This window comes from Lepisosteus oculatus, chromosome 17 (assembly GCF_040954835.1).
Source record: "Lepisosteus oculatus isolate fLepOcu1 chromosome 17, fLepOcu1.hap2, whole genome shotgun sequence".
Taxonomy (NCBI): Eukaryota; Metazoa; Chordata; class Actinopteri; order Semionotiformes; family Lepisosteidae; genus Lepisosteus; species Lepisosteus oculatus.
Window position 1 is genome coordinate 3,571,750 of NC_090712.1, and position 23,721 is coordinate 3,595,470.

Genomic DNA, 23,721 nt, shown 5'->3' on the forward strand with positions numbered 1-23,721 from the left:
TCAACGTGTACTGTCGTCATTTTTTATTTACTAATCACACTTATCAATATCACACCCTTAGCATAGTGTCAGAGTTCACAATCTTACAAAGTACTGATAAAAGATACCAGGTGTCTTTGGTAGAAGTCTCACTTTCACAGGCAAACCTTGTAGCTGGAGGACCAGTGTATCCTGTCCTGCCTCGATTTCTGCTGCTCTGGAGATACAGGAGTGCCTATTTCAAACCGGTACTGGGTGAGAGAAAACATGCTTGGTGGGGCACAGGTTGTTAGGTTCTTCAGCTCCAGTACCACATGCACAAGTCAAAGCACAAATGAACCTTCTCACAAACCTCTGCCCAGCATGCCTCTTGTCTCAAGTCATCCATGTGACATTAAACGACAAGTTGAGGTGTTATGGCAAAGCTCCTGGTTGGACGGCTTTTAAAAGCTGTTGACAATGTGAGCAGACGTATCCGGATGTATTTTTTCATGTGTGGTTCAATCACTGTGGACTGGAGGCTGGTAGGCATAGGCAGGAGCTCATCATGAAAGATGTAATTTAATAACCCTCTCTTTTAAAGTAGCTTTGTAGTGTCATAGAATTGAACTTCACTTGGTTTGTAACTTAGTGACTGGGGAAAGATACATTTGTTTTCATTTAAACAAGGGGATCTAGGGTGTGGAAGAACAATACTGGATCAGCTCTTGGCTTTGGGGTTTGATTCCTGCCTGGAGCATCTTCTGTGGAGTTTGAATGTATGTATTTTCTACATGTGCTCTGGCTTCTTTCTACCTTACAAACACATGCCGACTTGGATCACTGGTAAGTACGTTTCCCCTGTGTGCTCAGCTATGGACTGGTGTCCTTTCCAGGGTGGTACCCTGCTTTGCTCCTTATGTATGCTGGGTTGAGCTGAGACCCTGACCTTCTATAGCAAGACCAGGCTATGGATAGACCTTAAAAGCAATTTATGACACAAACAAGAATGTAACCCATGAACACAGTTTGCCTGTAAAAAAACGAGTGAATGAAATGAGTGTGCTCGCTTTGAATATTTAGTATTTTAGTATGAATTAAACCGTAATGTAACAATCTAAAAGGAGAGCTCATTGCAAAGGGAAGCCTTTCGCGTTTTTGTCCAAAGTCGCATTTCAGGCAGTTTGGCTCTCTCTAGTATCCGTAGGTAACTGGTGCTCACCCGGAAGCAGAAGACTGAGGTCAGCAGGGCTGCATGTAGAGTGTTCACACTGCTGCACTTAGGGAACAGAAAGGCGAGCGTAGGAATTTTGTGGAAAAAAGGTATGCTTTTTTTTTTTTACTCCCTTTCTTTTTCCCTGGGAACTTAGAGATAAGTTATCTTTCACAGTTATGGTTGCAATTGATATATGTATGTACGTATGTGTAAATACATGACGTTTTTTTTACTGTGGTATAAGTTAGCCTCATTTTGAAATTACGTTTATTTGTGGAACTCTGGCGTCTACCTACACGGCTGTGAGCTGTAATAGTCACTCGCCTTTACACAGCTGAAAAACAAAACTCGGTTTCTAAAACCTTTGTAAGTGTTGGGTTCGGTGTGTGGACGCGTTAGTCTATATTGCGAGCAAGGTCAACTGTCTACTGACTTGAGTATCTTTGGATAAAACTTACAGAAACGCGTATTTTGGTTGTACTTGATTCAGTAATCTAGCGGGGTACCAAATACATTGTCCAAAAATGCTTTTTAAGCAGTGCTTTTCTTTTAACTATATGCTTAAAACCTACTGCATTCATATTTTTGGTATGCCGCTGTTTTTACCTGGACACTATGAACAAAGTTTACAAAAAGCGCTTTAGTTTGCCTGTCGGTACAATTTTCTTGCTACACTGTGCTTGCCTTGAAACGGAAATGAAAATATTGTAACAACTGTAGTCGCTTCTGGTGCTAATAACTTTAAAGTTACTTAAATGCCCAGAGTGAAGTGCCTATCTCATTTGTACAAGAGCGGCACATCTTTCCTGTTGTCCAGAGTCCCGATTGCAATTAAGGCACAATAGTGATGAACAGGTGAAAGTACTGTGGAATCGACTTTTACTCCACATTGATGCCCCCTGAACTGCCTTAAATCTAACTGGCTACCACAGTTTTGTGATACATAGTTCAAGTAGAAGAATACAAAAGAAGCATCTCCTTATTCATGAACCCAGACCTTTAAGCCAGAGAGGTGCATTTGTCATGGCGGCTATGGAGTTATCAAAGCAAGGTAGCCAGTAGAAAAAGTGTGGCCTTTCTTTGTAAAACAATGTGTGTGTGTGTGTGGGCAGAGATGGACTTTCTTTTGTTTTCCACACAGGGGTATGTAGTAGTGCCTTTGCCCCTGTACTGAGGAAGTGAAAACAGGCTTTGTTAACCTGCCTACCCATCAAATCAGTTAAAAGTCATTGAAAAGGGTCGTTTGACTATTTTGTAGACAAAATAGGGGGATCAGCACAAATCGGAGCCCTGATCCTCAATGACATCAAACCTACAAGCCCCTGTTTTGCTACCAGCTCATTCGAAACCCTGCCCACACCGAGCCAGCTATGCACTGCTGCTTGGGGGGGGGAACCCAGGCTCGAACCTGCCACATCCGGAGCACAGGGCTCCTCCAGCTCTCAGAAGGAAGCTCTTTACAGGTGGGCCCACTTGGGAGAGCCCTGAGCAATGCTAACATCATAGCGGATGCTGAGACGATTCCACTTTAGGAATTGTGCATGGCCTTCCCATTTACAGGTTTGAATTTTCCAAATTGAGGGGTAGAAGTCGATTTTTGGAAAGGTTTGTTTGGCAATCTGCATAAACGGCAATTGTGCCTGACTTTTTAAATCGGGATTTTAAAGGCCTCTTTTCCCCCGCCACCGACTGCAGGCCCGCTGAGATGTTCCTCACGGCAGTTTTGCTCCGAAAGGGCATTCCGGGGAAGCAGTGGATTGGGAAGTACCGGCGCCCCCGGCAGGTCACCTGGCAGATGCAGCGCAACGTGGTGAAGAGGCTGGAGGTGGAGGCGGGGAACGAGTACTGGCTGAGCCGCCCCTGCATGACCAGGGAGCAGGAGCGGGGGCACGTGGCCGAGCGCCGCCTGCAGAACTGGCTCGGCTTCAAGGCGGCCAAAGCAGCGAACTTCCCCGAGCATCGGTTTGTCACGGATCATCTCAACCACTTGAACGTCACCAAGAAGTGGACGGTCTCCTAATGCCCTTGAACTCTGGAAAACCCTTCAGAAAGACCAGAGGAGAAGATGAAGGGGTGTCGGGCACTTAAACCCTGAGCATTTGTTTGCTCTTCATTGTGGGATGTCATTCGAACTGCTGGGAGGTTTTGTTCTTGCTGTAACAAATGCAGTGAAAATCCATACCTTTTGTTAACCTATTTGACATTGGTTGTTTTGTCTCATTGGCTGAATTCACATGTCTCTGAGCTTGGGAATGTGTATATAATGTAGGGCTGTAATGCTCTGGCTGTATGAGTCCGTTTCAAATGAGTTTAATCTGACCGGGATACGTTTAGGTAAATGTCATCAGGATTTGCTGCTCAAAAATGTGTGTACCTAAGTTATAGTCTGCTTAATAATGTGAGGTATTAAAAAAAAAAAACAGGAGTATGCTTTCCTTATTGAATGATAACATCTTTTGAATCCACACCTGTACAGTTATACTCGAATTTTCAACGTCTGTTAAATGTACATTTAGTCATGTATGTGAAATAAAGACATTTTGTGTTCAGCTATCTACAGTGTGAATTTCGGTTCTCTTGTTTATTTGTTTTTTTAAACATTTACATTTTTTGTGTTAAACGTCTACCGTTAAAAAAAAAAATTAACACTTGCTTAAAAACCTGAAACACTTCTTCCTTTTCAGAGCAAATGCTATTTAATGTGGAGCTTAGTCTTTGCTCAGCGGGTGAGTTGTCAAATTCTTTCTCTGTGAATCAGGCACATGCTGACAGGTTCTTAGTTCCTTTTAGACACCCAATGGTTGTCCTTTATTCTCATATTGAAGTGCAATGCATTTGCTATTTGCTTTGATACAAGCATCACTGAAGCAGAGACAGTTCCTGCTTCGCCCAGCGTGACATGTTCCGTTTTTGTTTCCCAAGGCCCTACTTCTGAGCAGGCATGAGGTGTTTGATGGTCCCGCCTGGCTGCTCCAGCGTCTTGTCCATGAGCAGGAGCAGTTTCACCCCGTCCACCAGCAGCTGCAGCAGCTCCACTTCGGTGAAGCCGATGGTCTGTGCAGTGCAGACCTCAAAGACACCACCGCCTGCAGAGCCTGTCGAGCGAGACCAGACGGGAGGTAAGATCTGTTGCTCGTTTAATCGGAAAGATGCCCGTTATCTGTTTTTCTGGCCCTGTTATCCATTGCCCCTGTTACCTCTTACCAGAAACCTGGCGAAAATCAGGTTTCTTTTAAGAAACCTCCAGGTGAAACATTTGATTGGGATTGAACTGAAGTGCTTGAAGGGCATACTATACAAATTCAGCACCACATTATTTGTGACCTTTAGTTCTAATTTTCTCCATCAGGCCTGTGGATTTGTATTATATTTCTAAGGGAATCTGAACTGGCATAACCTGCTTAGGCAGTCACTGGTTACAAGTGTCACTGTGTATTTCAAGGTATGTCCTCAACTGAAATCTCATCATTTTTAGCTTGAGAAAAAGAGGTATGGTTTTCGTAGTTTTTAAAGGGGAAATGCACCACTTTTTATATTTTGGGGTTAGCAAGAATCGGCATTGAGGAGTGCATTTCAAACTACAATAAAAGGAAAACGCACACAGTAACTTGTAAAACCTCCAGTTTTCATCACAATATACACAACATTTCCAGCTTTGCGCTGTGCCATATTCTACAATTCAGAACGCGGCCAAAAAAACGCCAGTGAGGTGAAGTGGCCCTATTACTTTGTAAACAAGAAGGCCTGTGGACACATCTCTTTTAATCCAATATAAATACTGCTCTTGAGTTTAAGACAGTTTAGCACACAAATACTACTTGTTAACTCTGCATGCAGATCACAAGATCACGTTGGAACATTTCTGCGGTGAAATGTCTGCTGCTCAAACTGTACATATTTGCTCGTACATCACAGTACAGTAGTTACAGTGACTAGTGAGCAGGAAGGGCTGCGTCATGTTGTAATCTGTGGGGGCTCTCGCTCTCGCCCGTGGTCAGACCAGGGGTTTGCAATAACATGGCGACTTAACAGTACTTTCACAAAGCTCGCAGTTTTGTGCTTAATTTAACATTTGTAAACAATTTCTATACTGTCAATGAAGTTATTCTGTTACAGAGATTTAATAACTGGGAAATTGGGTCTGGGAAATCGGAACTGCTGTTTTGCTTTAAAATTGATCACATCAGTTCATAAAATTGCCGACAGCTGTGTAACTTCAGGGGTCTGTTCCGAGGCTGCTGAAATGTAGCAGCAGGTGTGCTGAGCGGTCGGAGGTGTGAAGTACCTGTGTTGGCCATTTGTAGGCGCAGTCTCTCCAGGATGTTTCCCAGCTGCTTGTGCTGGTGGAGGTGCTTGAGCCTCACCTGCATGCTGGCCCTCAGGCCGGTCCCCACCTGAGCTGGAGAGCTCAGCACGTACCCAAGGTGCTCCTTCCATATGAACGGGTGCCCCATCCTCTTGTACAGCTCCTCCAGCTGAGAGTGCAACAGAAGCCGGGAGATGAGATGGATGTGCTGCTGCAGTGTTTCCAGTAGTTGTCATTTTCTAATTGTAATTTTCCACTTTCATTCCGTAAACAACTGCAGATGTGTGTATGATTTCATTCACAAAAATAATCTTGCTTATGTACATAGTAGAGGAGTTCAAGCATGAATTGGTGGCATAATTCCAAAATAAAAAGGATACCATAACCACAATTTTAGATAACGATTGTACAACAATATAGGTTTGTAGAACTCTTATTTATTTGCTTGAGCTGTTTATTGCATACATGCTAAGAATTGTAATTGTAATTGTACACCAGGTATACTACAACACTCAAAGACGTACACATCCTGCCTTCTGCATAGTCTGCATGTAGTTAATAAGACATCACTGCTCTGTTGCTCTAAACTCACCTTCTGCAGGCTGACACACAGGCATTTAAATGCCTCTTTAATGTTGCAGCCTGTGCCTGTACAGACCAGCTGAAGGTGATCCTCCACGTTTACCCAGACAACTAGGCTTTTGTCCTGACTGGTCCTGTGAATAAATTATGCAAGTGTACATCACTTCTTGCATACATCTGAGCATATTGTACGGCCTCACACTAAAACATTTTGCTGTGGTGATACGGTTTATTACATATGTATGTATAGCTCTTGTGCTGCTGAAAAATATGCATTACTGAAGCAGTTTGAGACTCTTTTGGTGGGGGGTGGGGGTGGCTGTGTATTTTTGGCTGATGTCGGTGGCTGAAGGGTTAACCAAACCATTTTGCCCGAGCATCAGGCCAGTCCCTCGCCACTCCGGTCCTTAGCATGGCTTCTGAAGGGATGTCCAAGGAGTGCCCTGCCAGCTCCTGCAGAGAGTACAGTGTACCTCCTGCTTCGCCATCCAGGTGGCTAAGGGCTGAACCAAGAAACCCTGCGTTTAGAGACTCCCAGCTACAGGCACTCCAACCCATATGAAACTGTTTACAATGTCCCGAATCCCTAGTGGACTATACATCTTTCATCTAACCCATGGTTCTTCTTGATTTTAAAATTTTAGTTAAAAAAAAACAGTAATGTATTTCAGATATAGCCACGTGTGCACTGCTATCCAGATTCTCCAGGTATCTCTGTGGACGGGAGGGGGACATATTGTACCTGTCTTGGCCAGCGAGAGAAGCCGTCTGCGCTCTCCTCTGCTGCAGTGTGGTGGGAAGGAGAAGCCTTCGACACAGCGCCCTGCACGCACCTCACAACTAACTACACACTGGCTGTCCAGTTCATCCCACCCCTGAGCGAAACACAGACAACATGGGTAAAACACATCGCTGTCGATGACAAGCTGTCCAGCTTCAGATGTCTAAACACCAGCCCAACGGTGCTTAATCTGAGAATGCTGAGACACAAACCTGGTACAGTATTTTTCTCTTGGGTTTCTTAAAATCTTTTGTTTAACCAGGATACCATTTATTTGCAAAGTCACTGAAGAAGCTGCAGTGATTTACTTGTTTAGTGGGCACACTGCACTTTGCTGTGCCAGAGTCAGCCTTTGTGACCATTCAAAACCTGTGGGTCTGGTCTTGACTTGCTCTTGAATGCCTTCAGTTTGTTCACTCTTAAAATCAAGCTATTTAAGAAATGCTGTTGGGCTAAAGAGGCACAGCTTTATTATGGCGTGCTCTGTTTGGACATTAGTTCTGCACGCAGGATGGCTTGATTTCATGGACAATATAAAAGACCAAAATAAAATGGATAGCATTTTTTACTTTGACTACATAAGACCAAGAGGTACAATTATAAGTTCAAGTTACCTTAAAATCATCTTTGCCATTCTACCATTAAGCCTACAAGAAAATGACAGAATGACACTTAAGTGGCTGTTTTTCGTACCTTCAAGTTGTTGTAGTTGAAGTCACTCTGCTGGGTGCTGGTCATTTTGTAGCCCTGGTGGTAGAGTTCGATGACGCGGTCGAAGAAGTCGCAGAAGACGATATAGGACTGGGCGTCTCCTGCCACACAGCCCACTGACACTGGGCCTGTGGCATCCCCTGCACAACACCACACAGACACAAGCAGGCTCTCCCTGTGGCTCTCATGTCACACTGAGGCACAAGCCACCAATATATCACATATTGCAAATATATAAGGATTTGAAATAAAGTTGGATAAACTTCAGTGGCAAAGTCATTTAGTCCCAAACCCAGCCATGAACACCATCTCTTTAAAGGTGATGTGCGCTCTAGTTTCTTTTCATTTTTTCTGTAATTATAAAACCCTCCAACAAAAACTGCGGAAATGGAGACATTTCTGAAACCTCTTTGTCAGAAGTGCCTAGAGGAGAAGCTGGCCGGGACTGAAGCATGCTTGCAAATCAGTGAAGGGCTCCCCAACACCAAAACGGTCTCCCGTATCATTCATGCCCTGAGAATTCCTCCTGAGCTGGGATGTGCACAGCAAGCTAAGCAAGAAATCTGACCAGAAATTGCACAGAATATGCATACGAGGATGGCATCCCGGGAGGCAAAATAAGGATCGGAGTACCAGCCTGATCTGACCTGGGTCTTCAAGTCCGGGGCGGATGATATCATCGAAGGTGAATCCGCTGTCGGTGGCTCGATTGTACTGCCGTTTGTACATTTGAAGGGTCAAGACCTTCGCCATGAATGTATGGTTCCAACTCAGGGAAGGAAACTCCTCTTCAGGGGACAGCCTGTTCAGGCGGATCAAAGACATGGGGTCTACAGGCTTCTTCTCCTGTAATGACAGAGCAAACAGTGTCTGAAAAACGTTATTAAAGCTAAAGGTCAAAACACAGGGCTGCGTGATGCCAGCTGCTTTTTTCTTGCATTTAACGTCTTTCTTTATGTACTGTATTTTTTTCAGTGAGTGACTGTGTTTGATCCTACATCTTGTTTTTTCACATCTCTCTCGTCATTCAAATACAGAATACAACCTGGGTTTCCTTTATAAAATGACTACATTATTAAGTAAAGAATTAAATACCTCTAAAACAGGCTTGTATCTTCCGACCAGTGGGGAATCAACTGGAGCTACAATGCAAATTGTGAAGAAAAGTTTAAAATGTCCGATACGAGGCAGTTCCCAATAAGGTACGGTTTAAGCTGTTGTCAGTGCTTTACTGCTAACAACCTAATTTTTTGTGTATCATAAAACAGGGTCGTTTCCTCCAAGTAATTTTAGGTTTACACGCATTAAACAGATAAAGGTTTTGAGAGCAGAAAACAAAGAACCTTGATGAAAGTAGTTGTAAAAAGATTTTAAAACAAAAGGGTTCAACTTACGTCTGAGTTTCCACATTTCTGCAAATCAGTGTTGAAGAAAGTAAATTGTGTGAAAGAGGTCGAGGTCCCTTGCTGGCAGAGAGCCTGCTTGCTGGACAGGGGAGATATAAATAGTGTATTCCTGAGCCCACGCACCATTTGAGGAGACCTGACTTATTCCCCACCTGACACATGCGCCTTCACGAACTGGTACATCGTCTGGTTTCAGGTTACGCAGCAGAAACAATACGTCTATTTTTAAAGTTCTAAATTTGGCAGATGTGCTAGCTTTGTGCCTTCTCACTTGAGCTTGACCACAGATTAATGAGTAACACCCAATTTATTTTCCCCCGCAATTAATAGCTTGGATTTGAAGCTCAGCTTTGTGGTTGATGGTTTTATCTGAGGTCTTCACTTAGATCACTGCTATGTAGTACATAAAGCCCTGTAGTATGTTGGCCTTCATAAACTATGTAATTACCCCATGTAGAGCACAAAGTCTCTGCATTATCCCTGGGCTCATGAAATATAACAGTCCCTGTGGTCTGTTTAGCCTGTGTAAATCTTTCAGTTTCACATTCTGAGATTATTTGAAATGAGGATTTCAGGCATCCTAATCCAGGTTATGCTTTTCTAACCCATCCAAGTGTATTTCCAGTGAGTGACGCCAGTTTCTACAGTCAGCAGTCTTGAAATTGCAGAACTGTGCAGGTTAAATTCTATTCTATTCAATACCAGAACTACATTTGTTAAAAGAGACAGAATTTAAGAAAGTCTGACAAATGAGGGGCTAAACATATAGTGTACGTTCAACACTAGTTTCTGCCTTTAGACAAGAACTTTTAATTTCTCATGAGTTGTTAGCGCAATATACATTTGTTTTTATTTCAATCACAAAATAAAAATTACAAAAATAGATCGCCTTTATTTTTTAAAAAAAGCTGTAATGCTAATACATTGTCAATGCAGCAACCACAATAAGAATGCATATTCCAATTCAGCAAACATTGTTTACACAAATTGCAGCAGTAATGTGAATAAGAAAAGCGTTCACTGTGAAGTAAGCATCATGGAGAACTGTCTGGGGGTATGTGATTAAAATGACCATTACTAATGCACTCTTCCAGGAGCTAAAACACAAAGCAAAAACTAGAAAGTGTTGGTTGAACTACTGGTCCACAATTTAAAGGTATACTGTACATGCTGTGCATGAACTCACAGGCTTCAGACAAAGCTGGACGATACTCGTGGTTTGTGATTGGGGGTCAGAGTATGCCACCTCTGCAAAAGCTTAAAGTAATACTGCTTATGTGTCCCATGTCCTACTCGCTTGGTGCTGCGTTCTAAGAGTTTAGTAATATGCAAATATGTGTCTCTTAAGCGCTATAAAAAGTGAATGAGCACACAGGAGTCATCAGGACAGCATGAAATCCCTTCTACTCCAACCTGCATTGCCAGTGAGTGCATGGCTCTCGGGAGCATCTGCCAGAGAAGAAGTCAAATAAAGGCATTCAACTGATGTCTTACGTAGCAATACACTTCAAAGAACTGTTGTTCTAGACACATTTTGCGTATCCCAGAAATCCTGACTTAAAACAGTCTGCATGACATGGGAGAACATAACAGCAAAACAAAATATTGAAATATAGGTGCCAGATTTAATTTTTTTCCATATTTTAGCAATTTAACCTTTAAGTGGCGGGCAACTTAAGCACTGCTTCCTTTTAAGATATGAATCAGCAGTAGTAAAATAAGGGTAGAAATACACAATCAGCCAATCACAATGTACAGGCACAGGACTAACACAGGCGTTAATGGAATGAGTGACTAAAAAATGTCCCATTTCCTTTTTTTTTAGCAGTCTGTGGTTCGCTGCAGTTAATGGAAACTAGTAACCTAGTAAGCAGATTTGCAACAGAATGCTTTTGACCTTGTAGTATGAAAAGCATTTTGAATGCTTGCCTTTCATATAGAAATGTTCTGCTGACAATCATTCTAAATACAAATAAAAATATATATAATTTATAATTTATCTTATAGTTTTCTTCTCAACTGTAAAAAGTCTTAAATACCTATTAAAAAAGGTGGCACAGGTTATACAGTATTTGAATCCTTTTTTAGGAAGCTGTAGTTTTGTATGAAATCTACTGATTACACTCACACAATGAAGCATTTAAAAAATGTTCTGTAATGTTCAAACCCATGCCAATAATGACAACAAATTCCTACTTAGGAGTTACAGAACATACAACATTTGAAAGTTGAGAAGGGAAATGAGATGATTCCACAGTAGATAAGCAGGTTTTTAAACACTTCCCTGTGTTTAAATAAAGCAGAAAAGCTTTTCACTAATTTGCAACAAAAGTAAAGCTGTCAAGGCCAGGACTGATCACAGACAACGACTTCTCATGTGGTTTACTGGAGGTTATACTCTGTGTCTGTAGCACAAAGTGAGATATTACACATTATGAGTTATTCTGGACAACTCAGTCACAGTAGAACCACAACAACTATTTCAGACATAACTAAAAAACTAAAACGATCCTTTTTTGTTATGAAAGTGTACTGTTCCTCATTTAGAAGAAAATCACCAGAAAGAGCTTTTTGTGATGTCATGAGGCTGATACTCCTTCTCTGTAACACTGTTCCCAGTACGACATACTTTGTCCATTACTTCTTGTCTCGTACGTACTGTAGAATTGTCTGTTAAATATCCGATACAAATTTTAGCTTCAGCAATGCAGCTTATTCAATGCTGACTTGTAATAAAAAGGAAAAATAGTTACTTCCAACCTAAATTAAAAAGCCAAAGATATCAATGGAAAGGGTCACCTTCAGCTATGGACCATCACAAATACACAACTGTATGTGGTAGCAAGTGTATTGAAGCCTCTGAAGAAGTGATGCTATCAGATCGTTCATGTGAATAGCACCTGAAAGCCTTAAGTCTTTAGACACCGAACCCTAAAGATCGCAAATAGATACGTCTTTGCTGCCAGGCCAAGCTGTTTCAGATTGAAGCGCCGCGACAAATCGTGTTCAGTTACTGTCGCCAGTGGACACAGCAGGTGTGCCTTCAGAACAATGCTGACATGCAAATGAGCTGATAAAGCCCAGGACTCGGCAAACAGGGGCCCTCGCTTCAGAGCCACCTGTACTGAGGCTGTGCTACAGACACGTTGGGCGTTTTAGCAGCACGAGCTTTTCGGTTCAATTAAATTCAATCCCTTGCGGACAGTAACCAGAAAGAGGGGCAGACGGCGTGGGTGTCGGCTCCAGGGGAAGCCCCCAGCCCCTACAGGTCCTCGATCCCCGTCGTGTCCACCTTGACCTTCACGAACAAGGTCTCGTCTTTCACGTAGACGCCGTTTTTGGGGTTCTCCAAGTCCGCGTGCGAGACGAAGCAGGGGAAGCCCGAGGCCACGTTCATCTCGCCGGTGGGCCGGCGGAAGCTGTTGCTGGCCGGGTCGGGCTTGAAGTAGTCCAGGATGTCGCTCTTGTTGCCGCTCTGGTCCAGGATCATGAGGGTCACGGTCTGCCGGAAGGGCCAGGGCAGCAGGGAGTCGAAGTCTCCCCTCATCAGCACGATGTACAGGGACAGGTGGGTGCCCCTGCCGGCGCCGTCCCCGTTCAGGTAGGCCCGGGCGCACAGCTTGTAGCCGCTGCGGCTGGTGTAGAAGGGCATGCTGAACATGGAGGGCGCGCGGCCCTCCGCCGCCGCCTCCTTCCTCTTCTGGAAGTCCTGGATCTTCCAGATCAGCTTCCCGTTGTAGGACGTGGCTTCCAGCTGCCGGAACCTCTCGTCGTTCAGGTTGAGCTGCTCCATGTGGATGTTCAGCAGCCGGGAGTGCCGCTTGTACTGATCATCCAGGACGTCTGCAACAAGGCAGCAGCACGTTAGCGCTCTGAGCAGAAATATAAAAGATAGACATTGTTGCTGGAAAGAGAACCACAGCCTTGAAGTCTGTTGCTGACCTCTCTCCGTTGTAGTGACAGTGAGACGGGGGTGCGGTGTTGTGTGACAGATTACTACAGTCGTTGGCACTGGCAAATCAGGACGGTGTTGGGGACAGAGGTGGTGTAAAGCCCGTGTGGCTGGAATAGCAGAAACAAGCTGGTCGAGATCGCCCCTAGCTGTCATGATTATTCAAACCAATGGCTGCTCTCACCAGTGGCACAGTGCCGCCAAAAAAGCCAAGTTAGCACTGGAACGATCAAAGAACAGAGACATTGGAAAGTGTCTTTTGTTGGTTAAACCATAGTTTCTGGAAACAAAAAGTGCTTATTTGTCTACTGATTCTTTCTTTTTGTTTTAAGTTGCATTTGACACCCCAGATGCTAAGATGTCTAAGAAATAGCAGATAAGTGACAATCTACAAATGTGGTGGTGTCCTTTCTTGACTAGAGAAGTCAGGAGAACTGTCAAGCCCTGTGAACTATGAGGTCAGTGCTTCCCCTCACTCAGCGAAACGGTCTAGCAGTGGGTGGTCACCCGTATACAATTAATACCTGCAATTACTGTTAAAGCACAGGGGGGCGTGGTGACTTACTCAGGCGGTCTTTCAGCGACTCGATCACTGAGACCTGCTGCTTCAGGTTGTCCACAGAGGTCTTCAGGTGCCCCACCTCCGTGCGGATGGGGTCCTGATTGAAAGCGCGTGTGAGTTGCTGCAGCTGGATCTGGACACTGGACACTCTGTCCCTCTGCTCTTCAAGTGACCTCTATTGTGGCAGAAAGGCAAGACTGCTTGAGCAAACTGGCCTATGTCCCTACAATCATGTTAAACAAGCGATGATGTTTTACACAGTCATGGCAAAGCACCTGAGACAGGAATAAATAATGACAGACCGGTGGGTTTAAATAAAAGTTTGTACAGCTTTAACATTACAGTGTAGACAGGCTGGGTCATATTAGGGCCAGATAGTTTTAAGATTGCATTTGTTTTTATTCGTTCATGAAATGCACATAAAATACGAAATTCGAATTGATTTTATTCATGTAATAACTGTCCAGCGTTTTTAACAAAAAGCACAAATCTTTCAGTAAGAACATCTGAAGCAGGGCAAATATATCAGCATGTTTTCAAGGCTACAGCTTTAGTGTTAATTGTGCAATGGAATGTAAGGAATAATTACTGGAATATGTCAGATTAGCTGTTTACTGCCTTATCAGTTACAGAAAAGGCCTCAAGGTCTGTAAAGGTGAGATAAGAACTGACTTTTTAAAACTACAGTAATTAGTTTGCTCCTAATGAGGTTGTTAAGAGTAGAAGAGCCTGGAAGAACAGGTCAAAAATTGCCTGAGCCTGAAACAAACCATTCTGTCATGTACTACACGAGGCTGTCCTATATACATATACTATACTGTATAAATGAGTTAGTGAACTTCAGCTGTCTGTTCTGCAGGGCAGACACAATGCTACACTGCTGTGTGTATTGAGTTCACAAGCTTTTCTCCTACTCCTGTGTAGAGGAATTCCCCACTACAGCATTCATGTTTGAGGAAGTCTTCCCAGAGCTGCTACAGTGAGGTTGCAAAACCCATGATCCAAAGCACAGCTGTGCCTCACCTGTACACAGGAGAGCATGTTGTCGGTCTTGGTCACCTGCTGTATAAGTGGCTTGATTTCCTTCTCCAGGTTGTTGACAACACTCGTCAATTCTTGAAACTCGTGGTGCTTCAGGAGCAAAGTCTTTTGGAGATCGTCTATCTGGTGGGAAACCAGCGTGATGTTAGGCATTTTGAAACTGGAAAAATTTTGAACATTTTTTGAGTACCTCAGTTTGAATAGAGGTAGTCAAACTGAAAACCAATAATGACATCAACATGGTAACCAATACGCCTAAACAACACACTTCATCATTTCCAAACAGGCAGGAAAATATGAGAATACTACTTTTTACTTCAGGTACTGTACATGAAGACAATGGTACACATCCTCTGATCGAAGAGCTCAGGCACTTACGGTACATAAAAGGCCTTCATTAGTGATTTTGGCTACTGTTAGGTTTGGCCAATTAATTTAAATACTTAGCTCATTTAAGTAATTAAGAACATCTGTGGAATCAAACCTGCAAGTCTTAATTCTGACTTGGATCAGTCTCACCATTGTTACCTGTTTTTCCAGCTTGAAGTTACTTTCCAAAACAAGAAGCAGATGGTCTTTCAAAGCTACATCTTCATGGGCCTCCACATTTACTCGTTTTTCCTACTTAAAAAAAGGAAATACAGTTATACCGGTATTTAAATGGGAAAATAAGAATTGCACAGAGGAATACAGTTGTTTTGCCTGTAGGGATCTATTTTGCTACACTGAGGACCAATGTAAGGTTTACCTTTATTCTTCAAGAGCAGCAACAACATTGTGTATAAAACATTTCCTCAAGCTTAAAGAGTTCCCGCGCTGTCTTTCGGGAAAATGTTAATGATTAAGACTTACAGAAAAATGACCAAAACGAAAAAAACACAGAGCTCTCATGTCTCTTTATTTGCTTCATCACCAGATGATTAAAATTGAGATATTTCATCACGGAGAGCTTACATGAAGTCAGAAACTGTCCTGCCCTTTTAATAAAATGAATGACTCATGCCAAAGTCTGTGGTGGTATTAATCAAAGATCTGAGTTTGGCACATTTTGTGAATAGATAAGAGTATTATTTATACCAACCCTGAAAAAGCAGCCGTATTTCTTGTATGTGCAGTCGATTTCAACCTGGGGGCATTCTTGAAAATGGTCTTTCAGCTGAAATGTCAAATGATGGTAAACAAAGAGTGCAAGTCAATTAGCACGTTTCCCAGCAGCCAGAAGCCTTATCAGCAGCAGGGAGAAGTCTTCAGGTCAGAAATGTTGGTTTGTCAATATCCAGCATAATTAGCAGTCAATGCATGGAGTTAGCTTTAGTGAATACAGAAATATTACCCGTATGTAGTTACTAATGTTTTCATTAATATTTTATTTGAAGCAGTATCTTATTTGGACTATATATACAAATTTACGTACATATAAATTGGACAAAATGTTATCATGAACTTTGTGATTGAAGATGATATTGACAGGTCAGAAGACACATTCTAAGCTAAAGAAATTATCTTTTAACAATAAGCAAATTTGACAAATATTTGAAATAATATTAATATTGCCCAGCATGACAGTAAGAAATAAAAACAGGATTCTAAACAAGATTTTCTCTTAAGTCATTTCAGTCTTGCAGTATCAGAAGAACTGTACTCATATCAGTGATAGAGGATCTCACTTCCTTTTGTGTTTTCAGCAATGACTACGCTACTAAGAACAGGCAACCTGCTAGCTAAATCAGCTAAGTGTTACTTTTTTCTTGAGAGAAAAAGAAACGTGGCACATCAGTATTAAACAAGTATTAAAAATATTTTATTAAACAAGTTCTACGGAGAAAGAACTTCAATTTTCTCCTGTACTGGGCTGATCTCTAAATCGGGCATTTTTTGTCAGACAACAGCTAAAATCTATTAACAGAAGTTTAGTGATTTCATTTCTAAAAAAAAGAGTACAAAGCAGTTTGCTGGCTACAGTACATCTGATTTTCTTACCTTGTGTCTTTTTATAACCTGAGAACACTTGTTGGGGCACTGAATTTTGAAGTCCGGACAGTTGGTGTCTTCATGATCCTAAAAATGCAACCATTATCAGAGTTGAGACAGGGCAAGCAAAGCGTTGCCACAGAGAGAAACCGCACTTGCTGGAGCTCATTAGAAAGCAGCTGGAGATGGGGCAGCACTCTAACTCCGAGGCTCCTTATCCTGGTCCTGGGTTAACTCTGTGTCTTCCGTCTTCCAGCTGAGTTCTTAATCACAGCCTGACTAATTTTAGTTTCCTATCTGGGGCATATCAGTAAATTTGCTTCCAGCTCTCAAAACATCAAACGGGATTAGTAATCAATATCAACAGTGGACCAATTTTGCAGTTTCATAGCAGTCCTCATGCAAGAGTTTCCTGAAATTTAAGCCACTGGACCTCTGCAAAGGAAAACATCCATTGCAGGCGAGTCTGAGGTCGTTCCCACCTGTGGGCGTGTCTGAGGTTGTTCCCACCTGTCGGCGTGTCTGACGCAGACGGTCCCACCTGTGGGCGTGTCTGACACAGATGTTCCCACCTGTGGGCGTGTCTGACACAGATGTTCCCACCTGTGGGCGTGTCTGACACAGACCTTCCCACCTGTGGGCAAGTCTGACTGGGTCGTTCCTATCTGATTCTGTTCATCATCAACTGATCAACTAGTAAGATCTACTTAGACAGAAATAATGCCCAGCCAGTCGAGGAGAGAAGAGCAGCATGAACTTCAGTGTACTGAAGCAGTTGAAAACACAACACTCAGGACAGACTGAAGAATCAAGTGAAACAGAAGTCTGAAGAAGCAAGCAGATCAATGAAGTCATCGGTTAGCAATGAAGACTGAGAGCACAGCTGGAGTGGTAACCAGCAGACACAGCTTACCTGCAGGACCAGGGCTGGGAACTACTGCTTTAACTATTCCAACCAGACAAGCATTCCACAGTAAAAGGTCTTGTGCTTACCTTTAACTGAATCAGCATATAATGCTTCTCACAGTGTGGACAAGATTCCATGCGGTAGGCACAGATGCTCATCAGATGTTCCCTCAGATCCATGCGGAACATCACGTCCGTGCAGCCTGTGTTGGTGCACTGCACGGACTCGTATGGACAGTGCTTCAGGTGCTCCTGGGATACAGAAGGGAAAGTGTCACAGGACTAACAAAAACCAGAACGGCTACTTCAAGGACAAGATGCCCCTTGGCCTTTTCTGCTGCAGTAGGTATTAGAGGGGATCATTCAGCAGTATTTTTTTATTCGATACTTCATGGCTACTCGTGTTGACTTGTTATTTGTCATGCTGTGTGGGATCAAACATTATCATTGAAACTTGAGTGAAAATGTGGCTGGAAAAAAATAAAATTCCCCGTAAAAGATAAAACAGGTGTTTTGTTTCATCTGAAAGCTGCGTCCCCTTTCTGTCAGAAACAAGTCAGTGGACTGGGAGGGAACTACCACTGGTTACTGTCATGAAGGTGGGGTAGAGGCAGAGGAAAAAGTATAGAGCAACTATAACCATACGTCATGAATTCATCCTTCATGTCAAAACTAAAGTATTCGTAATTTGTGGGGATTATGGAAAGTAATTCTGATGTTATTTATTATGTGAATAAAATTGCAGTGAAAATGCCAAATATTCAAATACTACATGATCAGGACCTTTCTCTTGATGATGTATGAAATAACATTTACTGTACAATTCCATCCTGCCAGACCTCAAATAATTTAGTATCAGCTTTTTTCTTTTTCAGGAGCTTGGGTCACATACCAGATTCTATGATACTTTCTCCTCTGCAGGAGCTTGGATCAAGTATGTTACTAATTAATCTACTGTATTGTGCATGTTATTAATAAAATGGTTGCAATCTTTCCCCCAAAATACAGAAGCAGATTTACCGTATTCAATAATTAAGAATATTCCAAAACATAAATTGTCTTACCTGCAAACGCCCTAAGGTCACCTTCAATGTACAGTCCGGCGCATTGGCACAGTATATTTCCAAGTTCAATATTTCTCTTTTACAGCAGTTATCTTGAAAAACCTACAGAAAATGCAAATCCCAGGATGAGCTCAATGTTTAACCAAACCAATATTGTCTACTTTTTTTTAACAATACTAACAAAGCTGTACACTGTATTAGCATCTCATATGATCCAGGGTGTTCTGAAATTCAAATCCAAATTCAAATCTTTCCGGTAAAAGAATGAAAATGTTCATTCTCCAGACAGCGTACACTGTATTAAATACTGTGGTAAAATCAAGATCTAAGTACAGCCATTGTCTAGTTTGTTTGCCTTATACACCACAACAGGGAATAAATGCAAAGGCCACACCTGAAGGAGCTACAGTAACAATATTCCACCACATGGCTATAAAATATTCTATATAAGATCTTACCTCATTCGCCTTTATCAAGGCATTATCTATAGGGCATTTAGGCATTGTGGTGCTCTCCCTTGAAAAAATGAAAGACAGTCAATTAAACAACCTGGTTTCTCCCACCATATTAATAATCTAAGAACTACCTGCAGCTTTTTGGGATACATTTATAAGCTAGTGTCTGTTCCAGGATAAACAAGATCTTTCTTGATTTTCTGGGGTAGCAGCAGGAGTTTACATTGAAAGTGGTAAACCACCCTGCTTAATCAGAATTTCTTACATCTGCGCAGCACATCACAAAACACACTATACTGTACTGTATATAAAAATCCCTTCATCCTCCACTGAAGTGCAGCCCCACCTGGGGAAACGTTAGGGAACCTGCCAACTATACAAGCCCAGAGTGCAACATGGCCAGGACACTTTTCAACACTTAACACTCCTGCCTCTTCAAGCACTGTCATGGGTTATTCTATGCCAAAGCACTCACAATTTACTTAACACCTGGCCTGAACTTTTTTTAAGAACTAAGTCACAAATGGGGTAATCATTAATAAAATGAAAATTCAAACAAAAAAAATGGCTTGATGAGGTATCCATGTCTGTGTCAGTAATTAAAGTTTCACTGCGCGCTGAAAACCGGGAAGAAAAAACAGCCAGAACATTGTTTCTTCTTTCTACTTTCCTACATGCAATTGTTCTTCAGTTGTTCCTCTAATGGCAATCTATGCACCTGAAATTTTTCACAGAAAGACCAACTGCTCCTTTTCTTACAGGAAAGCTTTGATGCACTGGTAGCAGAAGATGTGCCCGCAGCCCGTCTGGTGGGGGTTGAGCACCACATGTCCGCAGCTGGGGCAGACGTACTGCCCCTCCAGCTTCTCCACAAACTGGATGTTCCGGGCCAGCAGCGCCGGGTCCAACTCCGCGGACACGGCGACGCCGGAGTTCTGGCGCGACAGACCTCCCGCGGCCGCGCTCTCTTCGGAAGCCATCGGGGCCTGGAGACAAGAAACGGGACACCAGAGCGCCGTGAAGCTGGGCCCCCCTACAGACAGCACAAACGATGCTTCAGATTTTGAAAAGGGACACAGCTACGAAATAGTGAGGCGTGCTGGTTACAGCCTCTTTCTAAGAACATGCAGTTGCTTGCCAATGTTCGCCCTTTTTAGGCTGCACCCGCAACTGTTCTGAACAGGGTATGACATTGGTGACAATTTTAATCTTCCTGTTCACGCAAACGCACGGAAGATGCTGGAATTAAAAGCAAAGTCAACCGCCGCCCCTCAGCCGGGCACACAGAGAAACGCAGCTGCAGAATTGTTACTCTGGCACCGGTGACAGGGCGCTTGAACGCGGCAGACGGGGTCACTGGAGGGCAAGGTCACCGTGCACGGAAACGCCATCACCCGAAAAACAAGGCGCTATATTTCGGGAACGAAAGCAGCTGGGAAATTACTTGCAGCGGCACAAACGCAGCACTAACGAACGGGACCGGGTTGGTTCCCCCCTACGACGTTGTAGCGGGACTGAGTGACGTCACGACCCCCGAAAAAACAAGGCGCTACAGTGTATATCTCGGAAACGAAAGCGGCACAAACGCAGCACTAACGAATGAGGCCGTCTGCAGGGGGGGCGTCTTCACGGAGCTGGACACAAGAGCACGGCGGTGAGGGGGGAAATGCAGATCGCCTTTCTGCATCCCAACAGTTCTAGGATTCGTGCATGCCAACCCCAAAGCGATTTATGCACGGTTACCTATCCCATTACCCCACAGGACACCCCAAAAAAGTAGGTGGTTTCTAAAATATACTTTGTGGGTTTCTGTTTTTGTATGTTGTCCATTTCAAAAGACAAAAAGCTGTTTGGTTTTCATGGAATTGATTTAAAAAAAAAGATGTTCGGCTTTCACAGTTAATTTTCTTTATTTCGGGCGTATTGCAAATATATAGTTTTTTTTTTTACACAGAGTCCCGGGATGGGGCACAGTAATTATTTCCATGGCTGTTAACACCTTAGATGCGAACGCTGTTTTAACAGTTTTCTCGGTAGAAACACAGGAAGGTTCAAAATAACTTCGGAGGATTTGTAAACAAGCAGAGGAAACGCAAGTGGCAAAAGCAAGGAGACTCAATCTCTTTGCCAACATATTCTCCAATACGGCTGCCACGCTTCCGAAATCGTTGCTGTACTTGTCGTTAAGTGCTGCTCTTACCATTGTAGAAAGCAAACTTGTGCAGAGTTCAGTAGCAGTATAGCCTATTTTATCTCTCACAAACAGCAAGCGGTGAGCTTTAAACGTAAGTATAAAACGAGTAATATAAGAATGTTAGACATCAGTGATCAGCCTGGCATTATTCTAGTACACGACAGTTTTTTGTGTTTGTTTTTTTCAGCGAAAGGCAGCGCCGCACAGGAAAAGTCCGGCAGAAATCCCCACTGATTAATCTTGAAAACCGTCTTTCCTCAGGATACACGAAACCCGACTGTTCCCCTTTTCAAAAAAAAAACCTAAAAACGTAAAAAAAACGGTTTCGAAAATCCGTAAATACAATGAGTCGTGCGGCTGGATATGTACTTATACTTTATGCGTAGGTTATATTTTACGTTTTCACGGATAATTTAAATTTCTGTTCATAGCCTTCTCTCGATAGATCACCCTCCAACAGGAAAAAAAAACTTGAAACGCTGTTTTTGTTGTGTAGAAGGATCGCAAATAACATTAACGAAACTTGATCTACCCAGTAGCGAGAAGGATTGTGTTTGAAAATAACGACTGAATCGATCAGCTTATCACCGATATAGTAAATAATCAGCAGTCCATTCATCCATTCAAGAACGTAATAGGCACTTAAAATGTCATCACACTTTGAGTTCTTAAATGACACAATTCATATCTGTTCTACAAATATGACTAGTGACACTTAAAGCATAATATTGATATAGGAAAAGTTATTTTTGATTCGCCCACTTAAAATCTGCCTTTCAGTATTTAGCATTTATATCGATAGCATCGCTCATCTTAAGATGTAAGATTTGGTCTCCCACGCGCGATGAAATCATTTTCACTTCGTTTTTGTCTCAATTTCCCCGAAAATGCGAGGATTCAAGGTATGATTATGAGGTCAGAAACGTCTGTGAGCGACAGTTACTTGTGCCTGCAGGTCTGAACGCCTGCTTATACTCGGGACGGGCTCGTCGGCAGCACGATGTTCCATTTTTCGCGAACGGTTTCAGGCTGCAAGCTTCAGTCCTTCGGCCTTATCGTTGCCCATTTCTCATGCTTTATGTCGATATTGTGCTTTTTCACAGTCGTGCCGTTCCACAAAGAACAACGCGTTCTCGTCGAGAGGGGGATTCCCCGCGGGCGGGTGAGACCCATTCAGTACCAGCAGCAGTCACGCACTCGCAAGCTGGATCTTTGCGCCTGCCAATTCCACAGATGGGAGATATACTCATTAATCGGACGGCCTATTAACATTCAACCCATTTATTTTCTAACCTGGATTTCTGGTCAAGTCGGGTGGCAGCAGGACCCCCTTTTTTTTTCTTTTTTACTTTCGTTTTCCATGTAGTGAAACATAAAAAAAGCCTGCATTGGCCAGCAGAATCCTCTTACCTGACGGACGTCTTTAATTCGCGTCGAGGTGCCCGCCTGTGAGACTGCTGCCCCGGCTCACCTGTCCTGCCGGCTGCAGAGGCGGCGGGAACACTGTGCTTCAGCCGGACACCAGCCTTGCGCCGCGACCTCGGCTCCTCTCCGCGCTGATGCGCTCGCAGCTGTAACGCTGAGGAACTACGCAGGAAGTCGCATGTAGCGTTTAATTTATAAGGGAGGTGTGAGGCGTCTTTTTATGAAGCGCCTAGTCTTCCCTCGTACCCACGCATTATTTTTTTTTATAAGCAAAGATGACGACATGAAAGCATGAAAGGACCGACGCGCGCTAATAATACATACACCATCAAATAGACGCAACCATTTTAAAACATCGCTACATTATAACGATGTTTTTCCTCTCTTAATGCGCACACATATACGACTCCCCTAATTATTTTAAAAATATAGTTGAAATTCACGTAAAATGTGCATGTACAGATATGATACGTTATTACTATAAGCTTTGGTTAAACATTAGTTCACACTCACACGTTTTAGACTTTTTAAAATAATGCTAAACATACACTACAGCATCTTTCATCACTATATGTCACAGGAAGTGCCTTTTTCCTCTACCGGTGCTTGGTTTGTCGTCCAACGTGATCGTGTCGGATATAGAGCGACTTCTCACTCTGTGAAGACCAGGAACTGAAAGAGAACTGGTGAAGTTCCCTCGTTGCTCTGCCGAATTTAATGCTTTATTTTCGGAAACTCACCATCTTTTTACGCGACCAATGGGCACACGTTTTTTTCCCTTAAAAAAAGATCAGGCAATCAATTGTTAGCAGACCCTGTCATCTAGAGACAACCCGTAAACTAATAACACAGCTTGGCTTGAATTTACCGCATCTGCCTCACAAAATCTGCATTTTGATCTTAACGGTATTAAAAGATTAACACAATCTCTTATTGCAAATATTTACTAACAACGTTCGGTGCTTGACGGGTTAATCAAGGTGGCGCAGCACATAGCTATTAAAGACGTTATTGTCACTATCAATAGGATTATAAACCACTGTACACGTTTGTTATAGTGGTCGAGTGATTTACAAAATAATGGCTTAGTACTGAATAACGTATAAGCACAGAAATCCCGTCCAATCGGTAACAAAAATATGAAAACTCCGTGGTGAAAACGTACGCCGTGCATACTCTTAGCCGCTCCAT

At 42.9% G+C, this 23,721-nt stretch overlaps 3 protein-coding genes across 4 annotated transcripts; 1 reads left to right on the forward strand and 2 right to left on the reverse strand.

Annotated features, from left to right (window-relative positions):
* The first annotated feature begins 1,184 nt into the window (after window positions 1–1,184).
* mrpl57 (mitochondrial ribosomal protein L57) lies at window positions 1,185–3,727 on the forward strand. Its single transcript, XM_015362398.2, has 2 exons — window positions 1,185–1,281; window positions 2,870–3,727. Exon 2 carries the CDS (start codon window positions 2,880–2,882, stop codon window positions 3,192–3,194), a length of 315 nt encoding a protein of 104 aa, XP_015217884.1. The 5' UTR covers window positions 1,185–1,281; window positions 2,870–2,879; the 3' UTR covers window positions 3,195–3,727.
* A 2-nt stretch (window positions 3,728–3,729) lies between these two features.
* On the reverse strand, window positions 3,730–9,073 carry LOC102698162 (creatine kinase M-type). 2 transcript variants are annotated; one of them, XM_015362397.2, is made up of 9 exons: window positions 8,949–9,073; window positions 8,650–8,696; window positions 8,202–8,400; window positions 7,537–7,694; window positions 6,805–6,937; window positions 6,427–6,565; window positions 6,073–6,196; window positions 5,460–5,649; window positions 3,730–4,269 (listed from the first exon to the last, which is right to left on the reverse strand). In XM_015362397.2, the coding sequence occupies exons 1-9, from the start codon at window positions 8,962–8,964 to the stop codon at window positions 4,100–4,102; spliced, it is 1,176 nt and encodes a 391-aa protein (XP_015217883.1). In that variant the 5' UTR covers window positions 8,965–9,073; the 3' UTR covers window positions 3,730–4,099. The 2 variants fall into 2 exon arrangements, with proteins under 2 accessions (XP_015217883.1, XP_006638537.1); XM_006638474.3 differs by lacking the exon at window positions 8,650–8,696.
* A 711-nt stretch (window positions 9,074–9,784) lies between these two features.
* On the reverse strand, window positions 9,785–22,908 carry traf5 (Tnf receptor-associated factor 5). The gene is made up of 11 exons (XM_015362509.2): window positions 22,516–22,908; window positions 19,671–19,897; window positions 18,915–18,972; window positions 18,457–18,558; window positions 17,480–17,644; window positions 16,496–16,573; window positions 15,597–15,671; window positions 15,044–15,136; window positions 14,498–14,638; window positions 13,478–13,649; window positions 9,785–12,803 (listed from the first exon to the last, which is right to left on the reverse strand). Exons 2-11 carry the CDS (start codon window positions 19,889–19,891, stop codon window positions 12,223–12,225), a joined length of 1,686 nt encoding a protein of 561 aa, XP_015217995.2. The 5' UTR covers window positions 19,892–19,897; window positions 22,516–22,908; the 3' UTR covers window positions 9,785–12,222.
* Between the last annotated feature and the right edge of the window lie 813 nt (window positions 22,909–23,721).

Excerpts from the sequence above, each read along its gene's own strand:
- mrpl57 (XM_015362398.2), top strand. The coding sequence starts at position 2,880 with ATGTTCCTCACGGCAGTTTTGCTCCGAAAGGGCATTCCGGGGAAGCAG.
- traf5 (XM_015362509.2), bottom strand. The coding sequence starts at position 19,891 with ATGGCTTCCGAAGAGAGCGCGGCCGCGGGAGGTCTGTCGCGCCAGAAC. Across the intron at positions 13,650-14,497 it reads ACATGCTCTCCTGTGTACAG|AGGTCACTTGAAGAGCAGAG; the intron begins GTGAGGCACAGC and ends CTGCCACAATAG. Across the intron at positions 12,804-13,477 it reads GTCGCTGAAAGACCGCCTGA|ACGTCCTGGATGATCAGTAC; the intron begins GTAAGTCACCAC and ends GCCTTGTTGCAG.
- LOC102698162 (XM_015362397.2), bottom strand. Across the intron at positions 6,566-6,804 it reads TCTCTCGCTGGCCAAGACAG|CCCTTAGCCACCTGGATGGC; the intron begins GTACAATATGTC and ends TTCTTGGTTCAG. Across the intron at positions 5,650-6,072 it reads TGTGTGTCAGCCTGCAGAAG|CTGGAGGAGCTGTACAAGAG; the intron begins GTGAGTTTAGAG and ends TTGCACTCTCAG.